At 39.7% G+C, this 16,724-nt stretch overlaps 1 protein-coding gene across 1 annotated transcript in view; it reads right to left on the bottom strand.

Annotated features, from left to right (window-relative positions):
- Window positions 1–1,012: 1,012 nt before the first annotated feature.
- Window positions 1,013–16,724, bottom strand: part of myo3a (myosin IIIA) — a 355,589-nt gene continuing 339,877 nt past the window's right edge. Inside the window, 1 exon segment of the mRNA XM_048606878.1 lies at window positions 1,013–1,118. Within this exon segment, the coding sequence (XP_048462835.1) occupies window positions 1,013–1,118 (106 nt within the window).

The raw sequence follows: 16,724 nt of genomic DNA on the forward strand, positions 1-16,724 counted from the left end.
TTCCCTGATTTATTCCCATGTCTGAGTAATGTGTACACGGGGAGGTGTGTCCAGCATCAATGACTTGCCTGACAGAAACAGAGAACTGATCAGCAGTAGTCAGGCGTTGACCTACAGGCAATTTTGCAGCACTGTCAGAATTTACTGATGGCTGATGAGCCCCCACTGAGATTAAAGGAGATTGGGGTTGACATTCTGGTGAAGCCTCTTCTAATTGTCCATTTCCTCTAACCTTCCCACAGATGGTCCAACAGCCTGGCTACATATGAACTGGTTTTCCTCAGAAGGCACCTCCATCTTGAGATACCATCACAGCTCACAGCCTATAGTGGCAGTTCTCACCTTGCCCAGTCGGGCTGCTGGCCACCTAAAGTCTTGGGCTCTCTGAATAGCTCTTTTCTTAATTTCATGGGGCTTTCAAAGGCAATTTCTTAACTGGCTACATAGGGAAATTTACTAGATTAGCAGGATGAACTGATCATGTTGACTGAACAGTGCATTTGTCTCTGATGGTGGGTTCTGCACAGAGATACCGTCTCTCTCTCCACCTGACATGCTGGGTGTTCTTCTGATTTTAATTCTAATCTCCAGGTTCCATAATAGTGTGCTTTATATTAGATAACAGAGGCTCTAATTTAGTAAGGCACAATATGAGATTGACACATTTTGGGTTAAAATTTTACAATTTAGTTTATTTCCTGAGCATTTGAAACTTTTTTGTATTTAAATTACTATAACATGAGTCAACTGATTTCACACGATTCTCCATATGGAAATATTAATATTTGGCTTTATGTTTTCACAAAGAACATTAATTATGCTCAAAAAAAAGTTTCAGATAATGATTCAACACAAAACATTTTACTCCTTGATTACACCCAAGTAACCTACTAATACAAGTGGCTATTGCTGTTACTGCACAGTATGAACATATGTGCAATACTGAACTTATGGGAGAGTTCCAGAAATGCATGTAAACAGTACACAAGTAAGAAAGCCACAAGATTAAAAGTTAACACTGCTCAATAAGACGATTCCTTTGGGATGTTTTTCGTAGCAATTTCCTATAGTCATATGGGTTATCTTCATCTTGACAGCCTTCTTTTGGAGGTGATGAGCTGATTGAAGTAAAATGCAATAATTAGGAGTATATTTACCACAAGCAAGAATGCACATGATTGGAAATGTTTCATCAAATATTTGCTTATGTATAACTCAACCATAATAATATTATGCTTTAACTGGATGGTAGAAATTAAGAAACATCAGTCAATAAAAAATTCTGGAAAAAAAAAATGGAATGAAACTAGACCAGGATTAGATATCACATCTGTTATCATTTGAAAAAAATTATTGAGGAACATCTATCAAAGTTAAAGTTGATATGAATTGAAATTGGGAGAGGGAGGCAGGGAGTAGAAGGGGGTCTCTTATGGTGCAGCAGCAGTGTCCCCACCTGTGAGCCAGAAGGCCCAGGCTCAAGTCCCACCCTCTCCAGAGGTGTGTAGGTTGATTAGAAAATATTTAAACTAATAGTGGTGATGCTGGACTATGAGAGGGAATTCTCGCTGGTAAGCACATTTTCACGTGTATGAATCAGAGCATTTGATACATATAAAATAGGATGAAAGGAAATACTAATAGCACAATCCAGGTAAAAACAAAAACAGACAAACTGATCAATTTTTAGAAACATCGATAGATAAATTGAAATGTTGTTTACTATCCACCTCCTATTGGGAAACAGAAGCAATTTTAATCAGCTACTTTATGGTGTGGCATTTTGTCTATGTTTTCCTAACTGTGTTTCATGACTCTCACACAGTAGTAGCAGCATATAGAAATGACAGAAGGAGCATCAGCAACATCTGTTCACGAGATAGGAGTAAGGCTGATTTTGGAGCAATAAATGACAGAAAATAAAGACTGCACTAGGAATTTGCTTTCAGGTACAATAGATAGAGAGCTACTACAAGCAAAAAGCTATCTGGAATGTCAGATATCAGAAACAACCTAGATAGTATTGCAGGTTGATCAGCCCTTGAATGATAAAAGCTGAGGAATAGCAATTTGATTAATTATTCAATTACTCCTTTTTCTTAGGATCACCTCCAACAGAAATAATTTTTTTGTGATCGTTACCATGTCAGTTATTCATTAATTGGATGATAGATACACCAGTGAATCAATACTGTAGAGAGAACTAGGCCCCCAAATTATTTGGCATTAGATTTCTGATTTACCAAATTATATTTCTCTTAAAGGTTGAATTTAGAAAAACATTGCAAATGAAGAAATATATCAATCTTTTACTTTTTTTAATTCCTTGCTGGAATGTGAGCATCACTGTCAATAGAACCATTTGATGCCCATTCCTAATCCCTCTTAAACTGATGGCTTGTTACAATACAAATAAACAGATTCTAACCACAGACAGTTATGAACTATTAGCATATGAGTCTATCATTTAAACCTCTAACCTCTCTTGTAAAACTCCTCCTGTACACACGTATAGACATAACATAAAAAGATGCTATGGGCAGAGGAAAATATTGTTTATTTGTATTAAAAGTAATTCTTCCTAAGTACAGAAACCTGGCCCGTGTTTTCTGTTAACTTGGTTCTAAAAGTCTGGCACATTTGAAATGTTTTGCATTATTTTATAAAATCTTTACTTCTTGTTCCCTGAGGACTAGCGGGACTTGATTTGCAGCCTGCTACCCCAGTGAGGCAAAACACTTATAAAGTACTATCTGGCTTGCTAATGTTCTTTAGTGGAGGAAATCTGCCATCTTTAATTGGTGTGCCCTAGGTATGACTCCAAATCCGCAGCAAGTGGCTCACTCTCAGATATCCTCTGGCATAGCCTAACAAACCATTCAGTTAACAGAAAGCATGGGCCAGGTTTCTGCATTTAGAAAGAATTACTTTTAATACAAATAAACAGATCCTAACCACAGACAGTTATGAACTATTAGCATATGAGTCTATCATTTAAACCTCTAACCCCTCTTGTAAAACTCCTCCTGTACACACATATAGACATAATATAAAAAGATGTTATGGGCAGAAGAAAATATTGGGGAGGCAATCCACAGGACCTACTGAAATTATCCTTTTGGCATGTTAGGAATTGTTGCTCCTTGATCTTCCTTCTCCAGGTACTTTCACTTGTTTGCAGAAAGTGACAGTGACTGGTCCACACTTATAAAGTCTCTGACTCATTAGTTAAAGAAGCCACAGCTTCCAGTGAGGGGAAATAAACTGGCTCTCCTCAGGCTTGAGGTATTTTTTATTGCAGAGAAACTTGACAGAGTCTTCTTTTTTGGAAGTCAATGGCTACTGACCAAACATTTACACCCAAAATCTATTCAGCTACCTGGGAGGTAATCATATAGTTGTTGGTAGGCATAACGTCTTTGTTATCAACAACTGGTCAGCACTTCACAAACCAACCAGATATTTGTTTACAACCGAAACTCCCTTTATACACATCCCTGTCTCTAGTTCATCGGGAGTATTCTCTCCCACTGCTTGTACAAACAACAGTTGAACGAGCACTCCTTCATTGAGTGCCAGGTAACTTGCTTTTTAAAAAGCATAGTAATCTTTTCCACTATTCTTGTTTTTTTTAAAGAAAACACACTTTGACCTATTTCAGTCCATAAACAAAACACAGAGAAATAAAAAGACACTTCTTTATACGACAATCAATGACAGTTTTTTTTGGAAAATATTACTTTTCAACTCCAGATTTTATTGATTGACTTTAAATTCCTCTGGTTCCATGGTGGGATTTGAATCCATGTTCCCAGGGTACAAGCCTAAGTCTCTGCACTACTTGCCAAATGATAAGTATTACAATATAAATGCAGGTTACGTTAATGAGAGTAACACATTATACATTGTGTTTTCTGTTACAGATGTCTTAGAAGTACTGGGCATTACAAATGCTAGCCAGTATTGCTAAGGAGGATTAAAATTTAAAGGTTTGAATCACACGTTTTAATTTGGGATTTTCCTTATTTTTTTTCTTTAGCTAACTTTATTAGCCAAACTGCGCAGCAGGAGTCAGGGCAATTTCCTACATTCGCCTAATTGAGGCAGGTACTTTGGTGGCATGAGGAATACCATAAATCTACCACCAGCATCTAAACCAGTCTGAAACTGGAAGATCCATTCGATTAAACAAAAGTAGGGGACGTTAGAAAGTGCAAATTGGCTTTAGCCAATTTCTGAACAACTAAACGGTTGTGGCAGAAGAATCAGGTAGAATTACTTATCCTTTATACAAATCACTTCTTCTATGTCTTTTGCACCTTTTGTCCCTTCCAGTAATTTGTTTGCACATTCTCAAGTGCCCTAATTATCATGCAATACAATGAGGACAGTTACAAGTTCCTTGTTTCTACACTTGTAGTGCATATAGGATGTAGTAAACTGTGAGAATTGTGATATACCATTGTAGTCTGGATTAGTTGAAGCAAGTAGAAATGGAGCATTTATCTGGAGAATTTCATTAGATTTCAGCACATGGAAGTAAACTTTCATGCTAATTTTTGTTTTAAACCAACCAGTGTGCACAAACCTGGAGTTTCTCCTTGTTACTTTTGGCCTTCTGCAAAACCAAAGAAACAATAGGGCAGCTCTTTCATCTACAAAATCAGAGTCTTTGTGTGTGTCCTTCTTCCTGCTGTCCTGTGGCTGTTCATGCTAAGGAGTAGGGTGCAGGGCTGTTCTAATGCAGAATTTTTCATCTTTCCAGGAGCAACTCTCCCTACTGGAATGCACAGAGGTGCCACCCTGTACTGAGAAGATGGAGGAGCTTCTGATTGAAAAACTTGTGTGTTCTTCTTAGGGCATACTGATGGCTAATTGGAATTTTCCACTCCCTTGCCATTTAGTGTCAATTCCCACAAAACATTCTCACTTATCTTGGTCAATTCTGATCTGTAACACCCAGTGGATCACCCGGCCATGGTTCAAAAAGTACATAGGCCATTGAAAACTGCAGCCTGACTTAAAATTTTCTGAAGATGCCGAGGTTTCACCATGCTGCAGCACTCATTAGCATTTTAAGGAAGACATATAAACATATTGCTGGAATACTGGGGATTGTGTGACATCATATGTCTTATATATTTGTTGAATTATACCTTGTGTTTTTCAGATCTCTGCGATTCAGTTTTTGAGGATATTATAATGTTAGGCAGGATCAGAATGGGAAGATTGCACAGTAATTGTGTCAGAAGCATAATGTTTGACTGCCTCAAGGGGTGAGAATTGTGTCAGCTCAAAGAGATAGGCTGTGTGGGGTCCACACATGATTGATCTTTGAAGCAAGTGGCAATTGAGGAAGACCTATGCTTGGCTAGCTTGATTGCTTGGCAAGATGCCAAAATTGAATGAGGATGAGGTTTTCTTGCACTTTCCAGCTTTGACATACCACTCTTGTCTTTGGTACCATCTTGATGCTGATGATGCAGTCAGAGCTATCTCTTCTTCTTGTTATCAAATGTGAGGCTTATGTCAGTCCATCTTCATTTTTGTTTAGATGTTCACCCCTAGGCATGGTGAGATTGTGTGAAATGCAGCACACCATCAGGATGCACAAGACTCTCTTTGGAGCACCCTGAGGAGCGTCTCTTGACCTATCAAGGCATCTTTATTAACCCAATTGTCTGCTCTAAAATTGCTTGCACCTTGACTACCATCATATCTTTCCTCTGCATCTTTCATTGTGAGGTTTTCTCATGGGGATCATCAGCCAGGTAAAGAGAGGGTATCCATAGTCACCAGGCATTAAGCTGCTTTTGTGGAGTGAACAGGCATGGCACCTGACAGTGTTGTATGTAGGCACCATGACTGCTCCCTGAAGATCTGGCACACACATGAAGAATTATTTTCCGATGATCACACACCATCTGTACATCTAAACACTTGAACCACTTCAGTTCATGAAAGCAACTGGTTGTTTAGCCAGTACTGCCGGATGGTGACTTGTGTGCACAATCTGTACTGACAAAAACCTGTCAAAGCTGCTATGGACAAGGAGGACTCAGCCCAGCCATCCACGTTATTTTTATTCACTTTTTGGACAAGGGCATCACTGGCTGGGCCAACATTTATTGTCTGTCTCCAGTTGGCCTTGAGAAGGTAAAGGTGAGCTGCCTTCTTGAACCGTTGCAGTTCATGTGCTGTAGGTAGACTCAAAATCCTGTTAGGGAAGGAATTCCAGGATTTTGATCCAGTGATACTGAAGGAATGGCGATATATTTCCAAGTCAGGATTATGCATAACTTGGAGGGGAAGTTGCAGGTGGTGGTGTTCCCGTGTATCTGTTGCCCTTGTCAGTCTAGATGAAAGTGGTTGTGGGTTTGGAAGCTACTGTCTGAGGATCTTTAGTGAATTTCTGCAGTGTATCTTGTAGATAGTACACACTGCTGCTACTGAACGTCAGTGGTGGAGGGTGTGGATGTAGTGCCAATCAAGCCGGCTGCTTTGTTCTGGATGGTGTCAAGCTTCTTGAGTGTTGGAGCTGCACTCATCCAGGCAAGTGGAGAGTATTCCATCACACTCCCAAGTTGTGCTTTGTAGATGATGCACAAGCTGTGGGGAGTCCAGAGGTGAGTTACTCGCCGCAGTATCCCTAGCCTCTGATCTACTCTTGTAGTCATTGTGTTTATGCGATGAGTCCAGTTCAGTTTCTGGGGGGTCAATGGTAACCCCCAGGATGTTGACAGTGGGGAATTCAATGATAGTAATACCATTGAACGTCAAGGGATTGTGATTGGACTGTCTCTTATTGGAGATGGTCATTGCCCGGGATTCATGGAAAAGAATGCTGGTGACCTTCTTGATGCAGAACTATGCAGAAAACTCTGCTTTCTCTCCACAGATGCTGCCGGACCTGCTGAGTTTCTCCAACAACTTCTGTTTTTGTTATTAATAAGCCTAATTACCTTGCCACTGAAAGCTGTTGAGTTGTGTACATTGGCACCATAGCACATTTGACTTAATTGAGGGAGGTTTTCCTGCCATAAGCAGACTGCTGTGTGGGCTCCAATGCGATGATCATCACCATTCCTGCACAATGTATTTGATTAAATTCTATGTTTCTCTCCATAAATGATGTCTGATCTGTTGAATATTGTTAATAGTTTCTTTCTTAATTTACTGTAGAAGAAGTGAAGGGCAGACTAGGACTCTAGCAGGATAGCTGAAAACTCAGTTTTTGGGTCATTATTGTTTACATTGCACATAAATGGTGTTGAAATGTAGATACCTCATTATGACATCCTTATTTTAGGCCTCCTCTAGTTTTCCAGTGAACCTCACTACATGAGAAGGGAACAGTGCTTCATCATGCGCAAATAGCGATGGGTAATCAATGTTGGCCAGCTAATGACACTCACATCTCGCAAGAGAATAAACAAGAAAGCCATATGAACAGTAGTAACATGTTGCCAGTGAACATATAATGAGTTACATTGCATCCATACCTAACTCCACCTCATTCCTCAGTGTCCTTCAAATTTGTTCTCAATAAAGCATCCACAATATAACTCCATTGAAACAACTGTACATTCTTGCCCTGAAACATTTCTAAGAAAATCAAAGGATGATGGTCCATATGAGGGTAGGTGATGGCCGAGTGGTATTATTTCTAGACTTTTAATCCAGAAACTCAGTTAGTGTTCTGGGATCCTGAGTTCAATCCCACCATGGCAGATGGTGGACTTTGAATTCAATAAAAAATATTTGGAATTAAGATGAATGATGATGACCATGAAACCATTGTTGATTGTAAGAAAAACCCATCTGGCTTATTAATGTCCTTCAGGGAAGGAAATCTGCCATCCCCACCTGATCAGACCTACATGTGACTCCACACCCATAGCAATGTGATTGACTCACAGCTGCTCTCTGAAATGGCTGAGAGAGCCATTCAATTGTATCAATTGCTATGAAACCTCAACAAAGAAATGAAACCAGATGGACCACCTGGCATCGACCTAGGCCTTGAAAAGACAACAACAGAAACAGCCTTGTTGACCTGCAAAGTCCTCTTTACAATCTGGGGGTTAGTACCAAAATTGGGAAAGCTGTCTCACAGACCAGTCAAGCAAGATCTTGACATTGTCATTTTCCTGGAATCATACTACATAGAAAATGGTCCAGACTCCGCCATCACCTTCCCAACTGTCCCACCGGCAGGATAGATCCAGCAGAGGTAGCAGCACAGTGGTATAAATTTGGGAAGGAGTTTCCCTGGGCGCTCAACATAGATTCTGGATCCTGTGATGTCTCATGGCTTCAGGTTAAACACCGGCAAGGAAACATCCTGCTGATTACCACGTACCATCCTGCCTCAGCTGATGAATGAGTACTTTTCCATGCTGAACAACACTTGGAGGAAGCACTGAAGGTGGCAAAGGCACAAAGTGTAGTCTGGGTGGGGGATTTAAATGCCCACCATTAAGACTGGCTCAGCAGCGGCACTACTGATCAAGATGGTCGGGTCATAAAGGACAAAACTGCTAGACTGGGTCTGCGGCAGGTGGCGAGGGAACCAACAAGAGGGAAAAACATATTTGACCTCATCCTTACCAATCTGCCAGCTGCAGATGTGTCTGTCCATGACAGTATCAGTAAGAGTGACCATCGCACAGTGCTTGTGGAGATGAAGTCTCACTTTCACATTGAGAATAACTTCTATCGTTGTTATGTGGCGTGATCACTATGCTAAATGGGACAGACTTTGAACAGGTGTAATAGCTCAAGACTGGTCATCCGTGAGGCACTGTGGGACATCAACAGCAGCAGAATTCTACTCCAGCACAATCTGCAACCTCATGGCCTGGCATGTCCCCCACTCAACCATTATCATCAAGCCAGGGGATCAACCCTGGTTCAATGGAGAGTGCAGGAAGGCATGCCAGGAGCAGCAGCAGGCATACCTAAAAGTGAGGTGTCAACTTGGTTAAGCTACCAAACAGGACAACTTTGACGCTAAACAGCAAAAGCAGCAAGTGATAGACAAAGCTAAGTGATCTCACAACCAACAGATCAGATCTAAGCTCTGCACTCCTGCCATATCCAGTCATGAATGGTGGTGGACAATTAAACAACTCACTGGAGGAGAAAGCTGCACAAATATTCCCATCCTCAATGATCGAAGAGCCTAACACATCCGTGCAAAAGATAAGGCTGAAGTATTTGCAGCAATCTTCAGCCAGAAGTGCCGAATGGATGATCCATTTTGACCTCCTCCAGTGGTCCCTCGCATTACAAGATACCTGTCTTCAGTCAATTATATTTGTTCCATGTGACATCAAGAAATGGTAGGAGGCACTGGATACTTCCCTGGATTGGGCACTGACAATAACACTGAAGAAATGTGCTCCAGAACTTACTGCTCTCCTAGGCAAGCTCATCCAGTACAGCTACAGCACTTGCATATATCTGACAACATGGAAAATCTTTGCCCAGGTACTTCGTGTACATAAGAATCAGGACGAATCGAACCCAGCCAATTATTGCCCTATCAGTCTACTCTCGATCATCAGTAAAGTGATGGAAGGTGTCATCAACAGTGCTATCAAGCAGCACCTGTTCAGCAATAACTTGTTCGGTGACGTCCAGTCTGGGATCCACCAGGGCCACTCAGCTCCTGATCTCATTATAGCATTGGTTCAAATATGGACAAAAGAGCAGAATTCCAGAGCTGAGATGAGAGTGACAGCCCTTGATATCAAGGCAGCATTTGAATGAGTGTGGCATCAAGGATCCCTAGCAAAACTGAAATCAATGGCTATCAGGGACAAACTCTCCACTGGTTAGACCCATACCTGGCACATAGGAAGATGATCATGGTTGTTGGAGGTCAGTCATCTCAGCTCCAGGACATCTCTGCAAGAGTTTGTTAGGGTAGTGTCCTTGGCACAACCATTTTCTGCAACTTCATCAATGACCTTCTCTTCGTTACATGATCAGAAGTGGGGATGTTTGACGATGATTGCACAATGTTCAGCACCATTCTCAACTCCTGAGATACTGAAGCAGTCCATGTTCAAATGCAACAAGATCTGGCCAATATCCAGGCTGGGACTGACAAGAGGCAAGTGACATTCACACCAAACAAGTGCAAGGCAATGACCATCTCCAATAAGAGGCAATCTAGTCACTGACCTTTGACATTCAACTGTGCTATCATCACTGAATACCCTACTGTGAACATCCTAGGGTTACCATTGACCAGAAACTCAACTAGACTCACCATATAAACGCAGTGGCTAAATGAGCAGAGTAACTCACCTCTTGACTCCCTAAAGCACAAGTCAGGAGTGTACTGGAATACTCCCCACTTGCTTGGATGGGTGCATCTCCAACAACACTCAAGAAGCTTGACACCATCTAGGTCAAAGCAGTCTGCTTGATTGGCACATGCCACATCCACGAGTAAACACTCCCTCCACCACCAATGCTCAATACAGAAGTGTGTACTACTTATAAGGTGCATTGCAGAAATGTCCTGACGATCCTTAGACAGCACCTTCGAAACCCATGACCACTTTCATCTAGGAGGACAAGGGCAGCAGATACATGGGAACACCACCATCTGTAATTCCCCTCCAAACATGCATCATCCTGACTTGGAAATATATGACCATAACTTCAGTGTCACTGAGTCAAAATCCTGGAATTTCCTCCCTAAGAGCATTGTGGTTCTACCTACAGCACATGGACTGCAGCAGTTCAAGAAAGCAGCTCACCACTATTTGTCAAGGGCAACTAGTGACAGGCAATAAAATGCTGGCCAGCCAGTGATGCCCACATTCCAGGAGTGAATAAAAAGAAGTTAACAACAGTTTCTTCCACGTAGTTACTGTTATAATTGAGTAGAGACAACACAAGATTCACCGCCTCTTTTTCAATTGTATATTTCACTTGACATATTCTTTTTGATAGTTTTTTTTGAAAAATAACTGAGAAGTCTTTCGATTCCCATCTTAGCATCTTGCAGTAAAACAGTCCCCACATGGATATTGCTGGTAGCAACCATCAGTTTGAATGGCCACCCATATGAGGGATGATTAAAACTGGTGTGGTTATCAGGATAACTTTCAATTTTTCAAAGACACTCTGACACTCTGGCGTGCAGGCAAATTTTCATCCATTTTTCAACAAGTCTTTTAGAGGTATGACAACTGTTTTGAAGTTCGGAACAAGCTTCAGATAAAATACATTTGTACCAACTTAATACAAAATTTCAAGTTTTGTATTAGATATGAGGCAACCCAATACCACTCCAGGGGTTACTTGTTCCACTGTGTGGTCCGAATAAGTCACTTCTGCCTTGGCGAATTCACGATTAACTACATTTTTAATCAAATAGGTTTTTTTGTGCTGATCAAACAGCCCAGTCAAGGGGTATAAACATTGTTGTCAGATTTGGCCAAGAAACAACAAATCATTGACTTTTACAACACAGTTACAGTCCCTCAATGACTATTGGTTAATCACTGTGGCATGGCTGTTGCCTTTTTTATTTGCACTGACTAAGTTGACTTAGTGTTACAAAGGTCAATATTTCTCTAGTTCTTTCAGTCAATTGAAATTGCAAAATTCTTTTATCAATTTGGCTTTTGTGACAAATCGTGCATATTCAATTTGTTCAACACAATCATCTAGTCTTGTTGTAAGATATGAGTCTACTTTTGTTACCACATTGACTTTGTAATAATGAGCACAGAATCTTTGTGACCCATCTGGTTCTAGCAGTATCATGATAGGTGAAGTCCAGTTACTGCGACTCAGTTCAGTAATGTAATTGTTAATCACAAGCTTAGTTTCCCAACTCACTTCAGCTAATCTCTCTGGATTGAGTCTGTATGGATGTTGTTTTTTACACATCCCTACATTAATATCATGCATAGCCAAAACAATTTCTCCTGATGTATTCCCACAAATTGGTTTTGAATTCGGTTATAGACTTTGTAAATCAAGTTGACAGTATTTGGAAGATGAAACGTTATCCTAACAATTGAAGTACCTCCAATATTGCTGATGGAAGGTCAACTTTTGAATTTTCAATTTCTGACTCATTCTATAATTGCCATGATACTTCCATTTGATTTCTTACTTTTTCCTATCACAAGTATTCTTTTCCCCTGATTATTGTTTGAGGCATAACATCCATTCAACATGTTTACATGACACACTTACTGATTCTTTCTTCAGTCTGAAGTATTCACTATATAAATCACGGCACTCACTTCATTTTTGATTTGATTAGGTCCAGAGAATTTTGTTTTTAATGGGATTCAAGAGACAGGAGCGCTAACACTTTGTCTCTTGCAACAAAACTTCTAACTTTGGCCATTTTATCTGCTGTAAATGTCATTGTTTGTTGAGCACAATTCAAACACTTTGCAGTGAACTCACATCTCTGGTCAGTTTTTCTCTGAAACTAGAAACATAGGTTGGAATCGTAGTTTCTGAGTTTTGTTTATTAATTTCTCTTTTATCAATTTAAGTGATCCTCTCAACTCATGTCCACACATTAGTTCAAAAGAACAAAATCCTGTGAACTCATTATGAATCCTAATCCTATCCTAATCCATTTCCCTAATGCCAAATAATAACAAAGTAATTCCTTTATCCCAATCATTAGGAAATTATTGTCAATGAGCTCTAACTGGTCTTCAAAGTTGATGACATCTTTCCAATTTACCTTTGTTACATAAAATTTGAACTTTGATGTTTTTCTATTTCTTTAGATAATCTATAGCTTATAGAAAAATTGAACTAACTTTTCCATTACCACTTTTCCCATAATTTTCCCTCAGCACACTGCTTTAGGAGATCCTGTGGAAAGATTCATATAAGTTGTCATTCCTCTTGCTTTGCAGGAAGTTCTATTACACAATCTATTGAGGCCATGCTAAATTGTTCTTCAAAAGCTAGTATCAGAATTAAAGGCACAGGCTTAATTGAGAGTTGATTTTACTCTACTACCTGACATAACCAGTAAAATTTGACTACATTTGTATGTAATCCTCATCAATAAAAATATTTTAATGTTTTGACCTGTGTTACCTAAGTGGCTTAACCTGGGGATTTCAGAAGCATGTGTAGAATTTAATTTGAATTCCACAAAAGGATAAAGATCATTAAAATTTAATGCTCAGATGGGACTACCATCTGATGAACCACTGCTGATTACTCATTTGAAAATTCTGCATTTCCTCATTAATACTTTGTTTTTACTAAGAAGACACAGACATTGTTTCTGTTTCAAACTCTGAATAGGTTGTTTGCTGTAAGTCAATTCCAAATTAATTCACGGCATTTCTATTAAAGAAGGTGGGCTAAACATGCCAACTCCATGCTGATAACTTTAAACTTTTTAATTATTTTATTTTTGAAAAATTATATCTGCTATCTGAATTTTCAAATTATCTTCTTGTATTATAGATTCCTTTTCTTTCTGTCAAATTCTATGTACCCAATATCTTGTCACAACACAGTCAGGATACAGGCCAGGATTTTCCTCCTGTAACTCTTCAGTCTATCTCCACTGGTTGTTCTAGCACCCTTAGTGAAGCCAATATTCTTGAAACTGCGAGGTCATTTCCCAAAACAAAATCAATTTCTTCCATAATAATTTGTTCCCCTGCTCCCACTACAAATTTTCCATTTAACAAGTCATTCTTTAATCCAACTCTGTATAATGAGTCTGGCTTGTAACCTCCAAGTACGTCTAATTAAGATTTTCTCCTTCATTAACCCTTCTGGAAGGTAAGTAGAATCCTTAGCCAGTATCAGTGATTGATTTGCTCCAGTCTCTTGATATCCTTGATTCAAAGCATTTTTTAGGTAAAATAATCATTGTTCATACAATTCTGATACTTGTTATCACAATTCCAAAATAGTTTTCATGGCTACCCTGAGCCACCTCTCCCTTCTAGTACATTCCAAAGCAACATCCTCACTATACACGCTTCCTACAGTTTTATTATCTTTTCTTGAAGACCCCTTTTCAGAAGATTCCATAGAATCCCTACAGTGTGGAGACAGACCATTCAGCCCAACTAGTCCACACTGACCCTCTGAAGAGCATCCCACCCAGACTCATCCCCATAACCCTGCATTTCCAATGGCTAACACACCTAATGTACACATCCCTGGACACTATGGGTAATTTAGCATAGCCAATCCACCTAACTTGCACATCTTTGGACTGTGGGGGGAAACCAGAGCACCTAGCAGAAGCCCGTGCAGATATGGGGAGAATGTGCAAAGTCCACACAGACAATTGCCTGAGGGTGGAATCGAACCCAGGTCCCTGGCACTGTGAGGCTGCAGTGCTAACCACTGGGACAGCATCTCAATTACTACTCATTTAACTTCCAGCAATTGGGTTTGTTATGTCCAGTCTCATTATAATGGAAACATATTTGCTTCTTTAAATTACTTTTTGGTTCCAACATTTCCACTTTATAACTTTAGTGTTCTTCTCTCTGTTCTCTAAGACCAATACTTCTCCAGTATTCTTTGCTCTAAATTGGTCCATATCCGATTCATGTTCTCTAATTTCCCTTTCTCTTTGTAACTTAAAGTCTATAATATTCCTTCTTAGTCTTCTTCATCACTTTCAACCTTCCCCTGTTTCTCCCCCTCATCCAATTTAAGTTTTTGAGTTTGCTTTTCTTTCTGTAAATAAAGTCATTAAATTTCTAACTACATCTTAGCAAATTGCAGTTGTGACATGCCAACTTCAGGTTTCCTTTCTTCCAATTCTGATTGTTGGGTAGTCACTTGAAGCATCTTATCCTTAAGAGATCCTGCCTTTATTTCTTCATCAAACTATCTGTTCTCTGGGTTTAACGTTACTAGAGAATTCAAATGATAAACTGCTATATCTACCATTTCCATGAAACTCATAGCAACATTCAAAGTCATTTTCAAATTTCTGTGCAATATATTTCAGCACAATACTGATGCTATATTTTGCAAAACATCATGTAGCCATTATTTAAAAAAAAACAGATCCCTTTTAAATTTAGTGAATTCATAAATCCAGCCAAGAGCTCCCAAAGTTTGCAATGACAGCTGATGTTATTACTGGTCAAGTTAGATGGAAGACTGAAACCTGGTTTGATGGATAATACTTTTTGTTTTCTTTCTTTCTTTGAGGTGGTCCATTACAAAATGTTGCAGGTTTTGTTTTAGTAATACCATAGAAATTTATTACACAAAAGAAAATAAGATAAAACAGAAACAAATCAAACTATTTATAAAAAAGTTGATGTTTTTATATTCATTTGTGGGACATGGATATCACTGGCTGGACTAACATTTATTGCCTGCCCCTAGTTGCCCTTGAGAAAGCGCTGGTGAGCTACCTTCTTGAACCACTGCAGTCCATGTGCTGTAGATACACTCGTAATGCTATTAGGAAAGGAATTCCAGGATTTTGACTCAGCGACATTGAAAAATGGCAATATATTTTCAAGTCAGAATGGTGAATGGTTTGAATGGGAACTAGTAGATGGTGGTGTTCCCATATAATCTATTGCCCTTCTCCTTTGATGTGATAGTGGTGATGGGTTTGGAAGTTGCTGTCTAAGGATCTTTGGTGAATTTCTGCAATGCATCTTGTAGATAGTACACACTGTGGCTACTATGTGTCAGTGGTGGAAGGAGTGGATGGTTGTGGATGTGGTGCTAATCAAGTGGGCTGCCTTATCCTGGATGGTTTCAAGCTTCTTGGGTACTGTTGGAATTGCACTCATCCAGGTAAGTGGGGAGTATTCCATCACACTCCTAATTTGTGACTTAGATGGTCGATAGGCTTTGGGGAGCAAGGAGCTGTGATATTCGCTACAGTATTCCAAGCATCTGACCTGCTCTTGTAGCCATAGTAGTTATATGGTGGGTTAGTTGAGTTTCTTGTCAATGGTAACACCCCCGGATGTTAACAATGGAGGATTCAATGATGGTAATGCTATTGAATGTCAAAGGACTATGGTCAGGTTGCCTCTTATTGGAGATGGTTATTGTATAACATTTGTGTGACACAAATGTTACTTTGCAATTTTCAGCCTAAGATTTGATATTGTCCAGATCTTGTTGACTGCTTCAGCATCTGAGGAGTCATGAATGGTACTGAACATTGTGCAGTCATCTGCAAACATTTGCACTTCTGACCTTACGATGGAGAGAAGGTCATTAATGAAGCAGCTAAGACATACCCTGAGGAATCCATGCAAAGTTGTCTTGGAACTGAGATGACTGACATCCAACAACAATTACAATCATATTCCTATGTTCCAGGTATGACTCCAACTGATGGAAGGATTTTTCCCTGATTCCCATCAATTTCAGTTTTTCTTAGGTTCTTAGATGCCACACCCAGTCAAATGTGGCTTTGATGTCAATGGCAGTCACTGTCATCTCTGGAATTGAACTCTTTTTATCCCTGCATGATTCAACACCGTAATGAGGGCAGGAACCAAGTAACCTTGGTGGAACCCAAACTGGGCATCATTGAGCAGGTGCTGCTAGATAGCACTGTTGATGTCACCTTCCATCACTTTACTGAAGGATTTCAAAACACACTTAAAAATACAATCCCAACAGCATCTCATTACAGAACTTAGACAGTCCTGCTATTATTAGCGATAACAAGGTGTAGAGCTGGATGAACACAGCAGGCC

This window comes from Rhincodon typus, chromosome 2 (genome assembly GCF_021869965.1).
Source record: "Rhincodon typus isolate 14 chromosome 2, sRhiTyp1.1, whole genome shotgun sequence".
NCBI lineage: Eukaryota > Metazoa > Chordata > Chondrichthyes > Orectolobiformes > Rhincodontidae > Rhincodon > Rhincodon typus.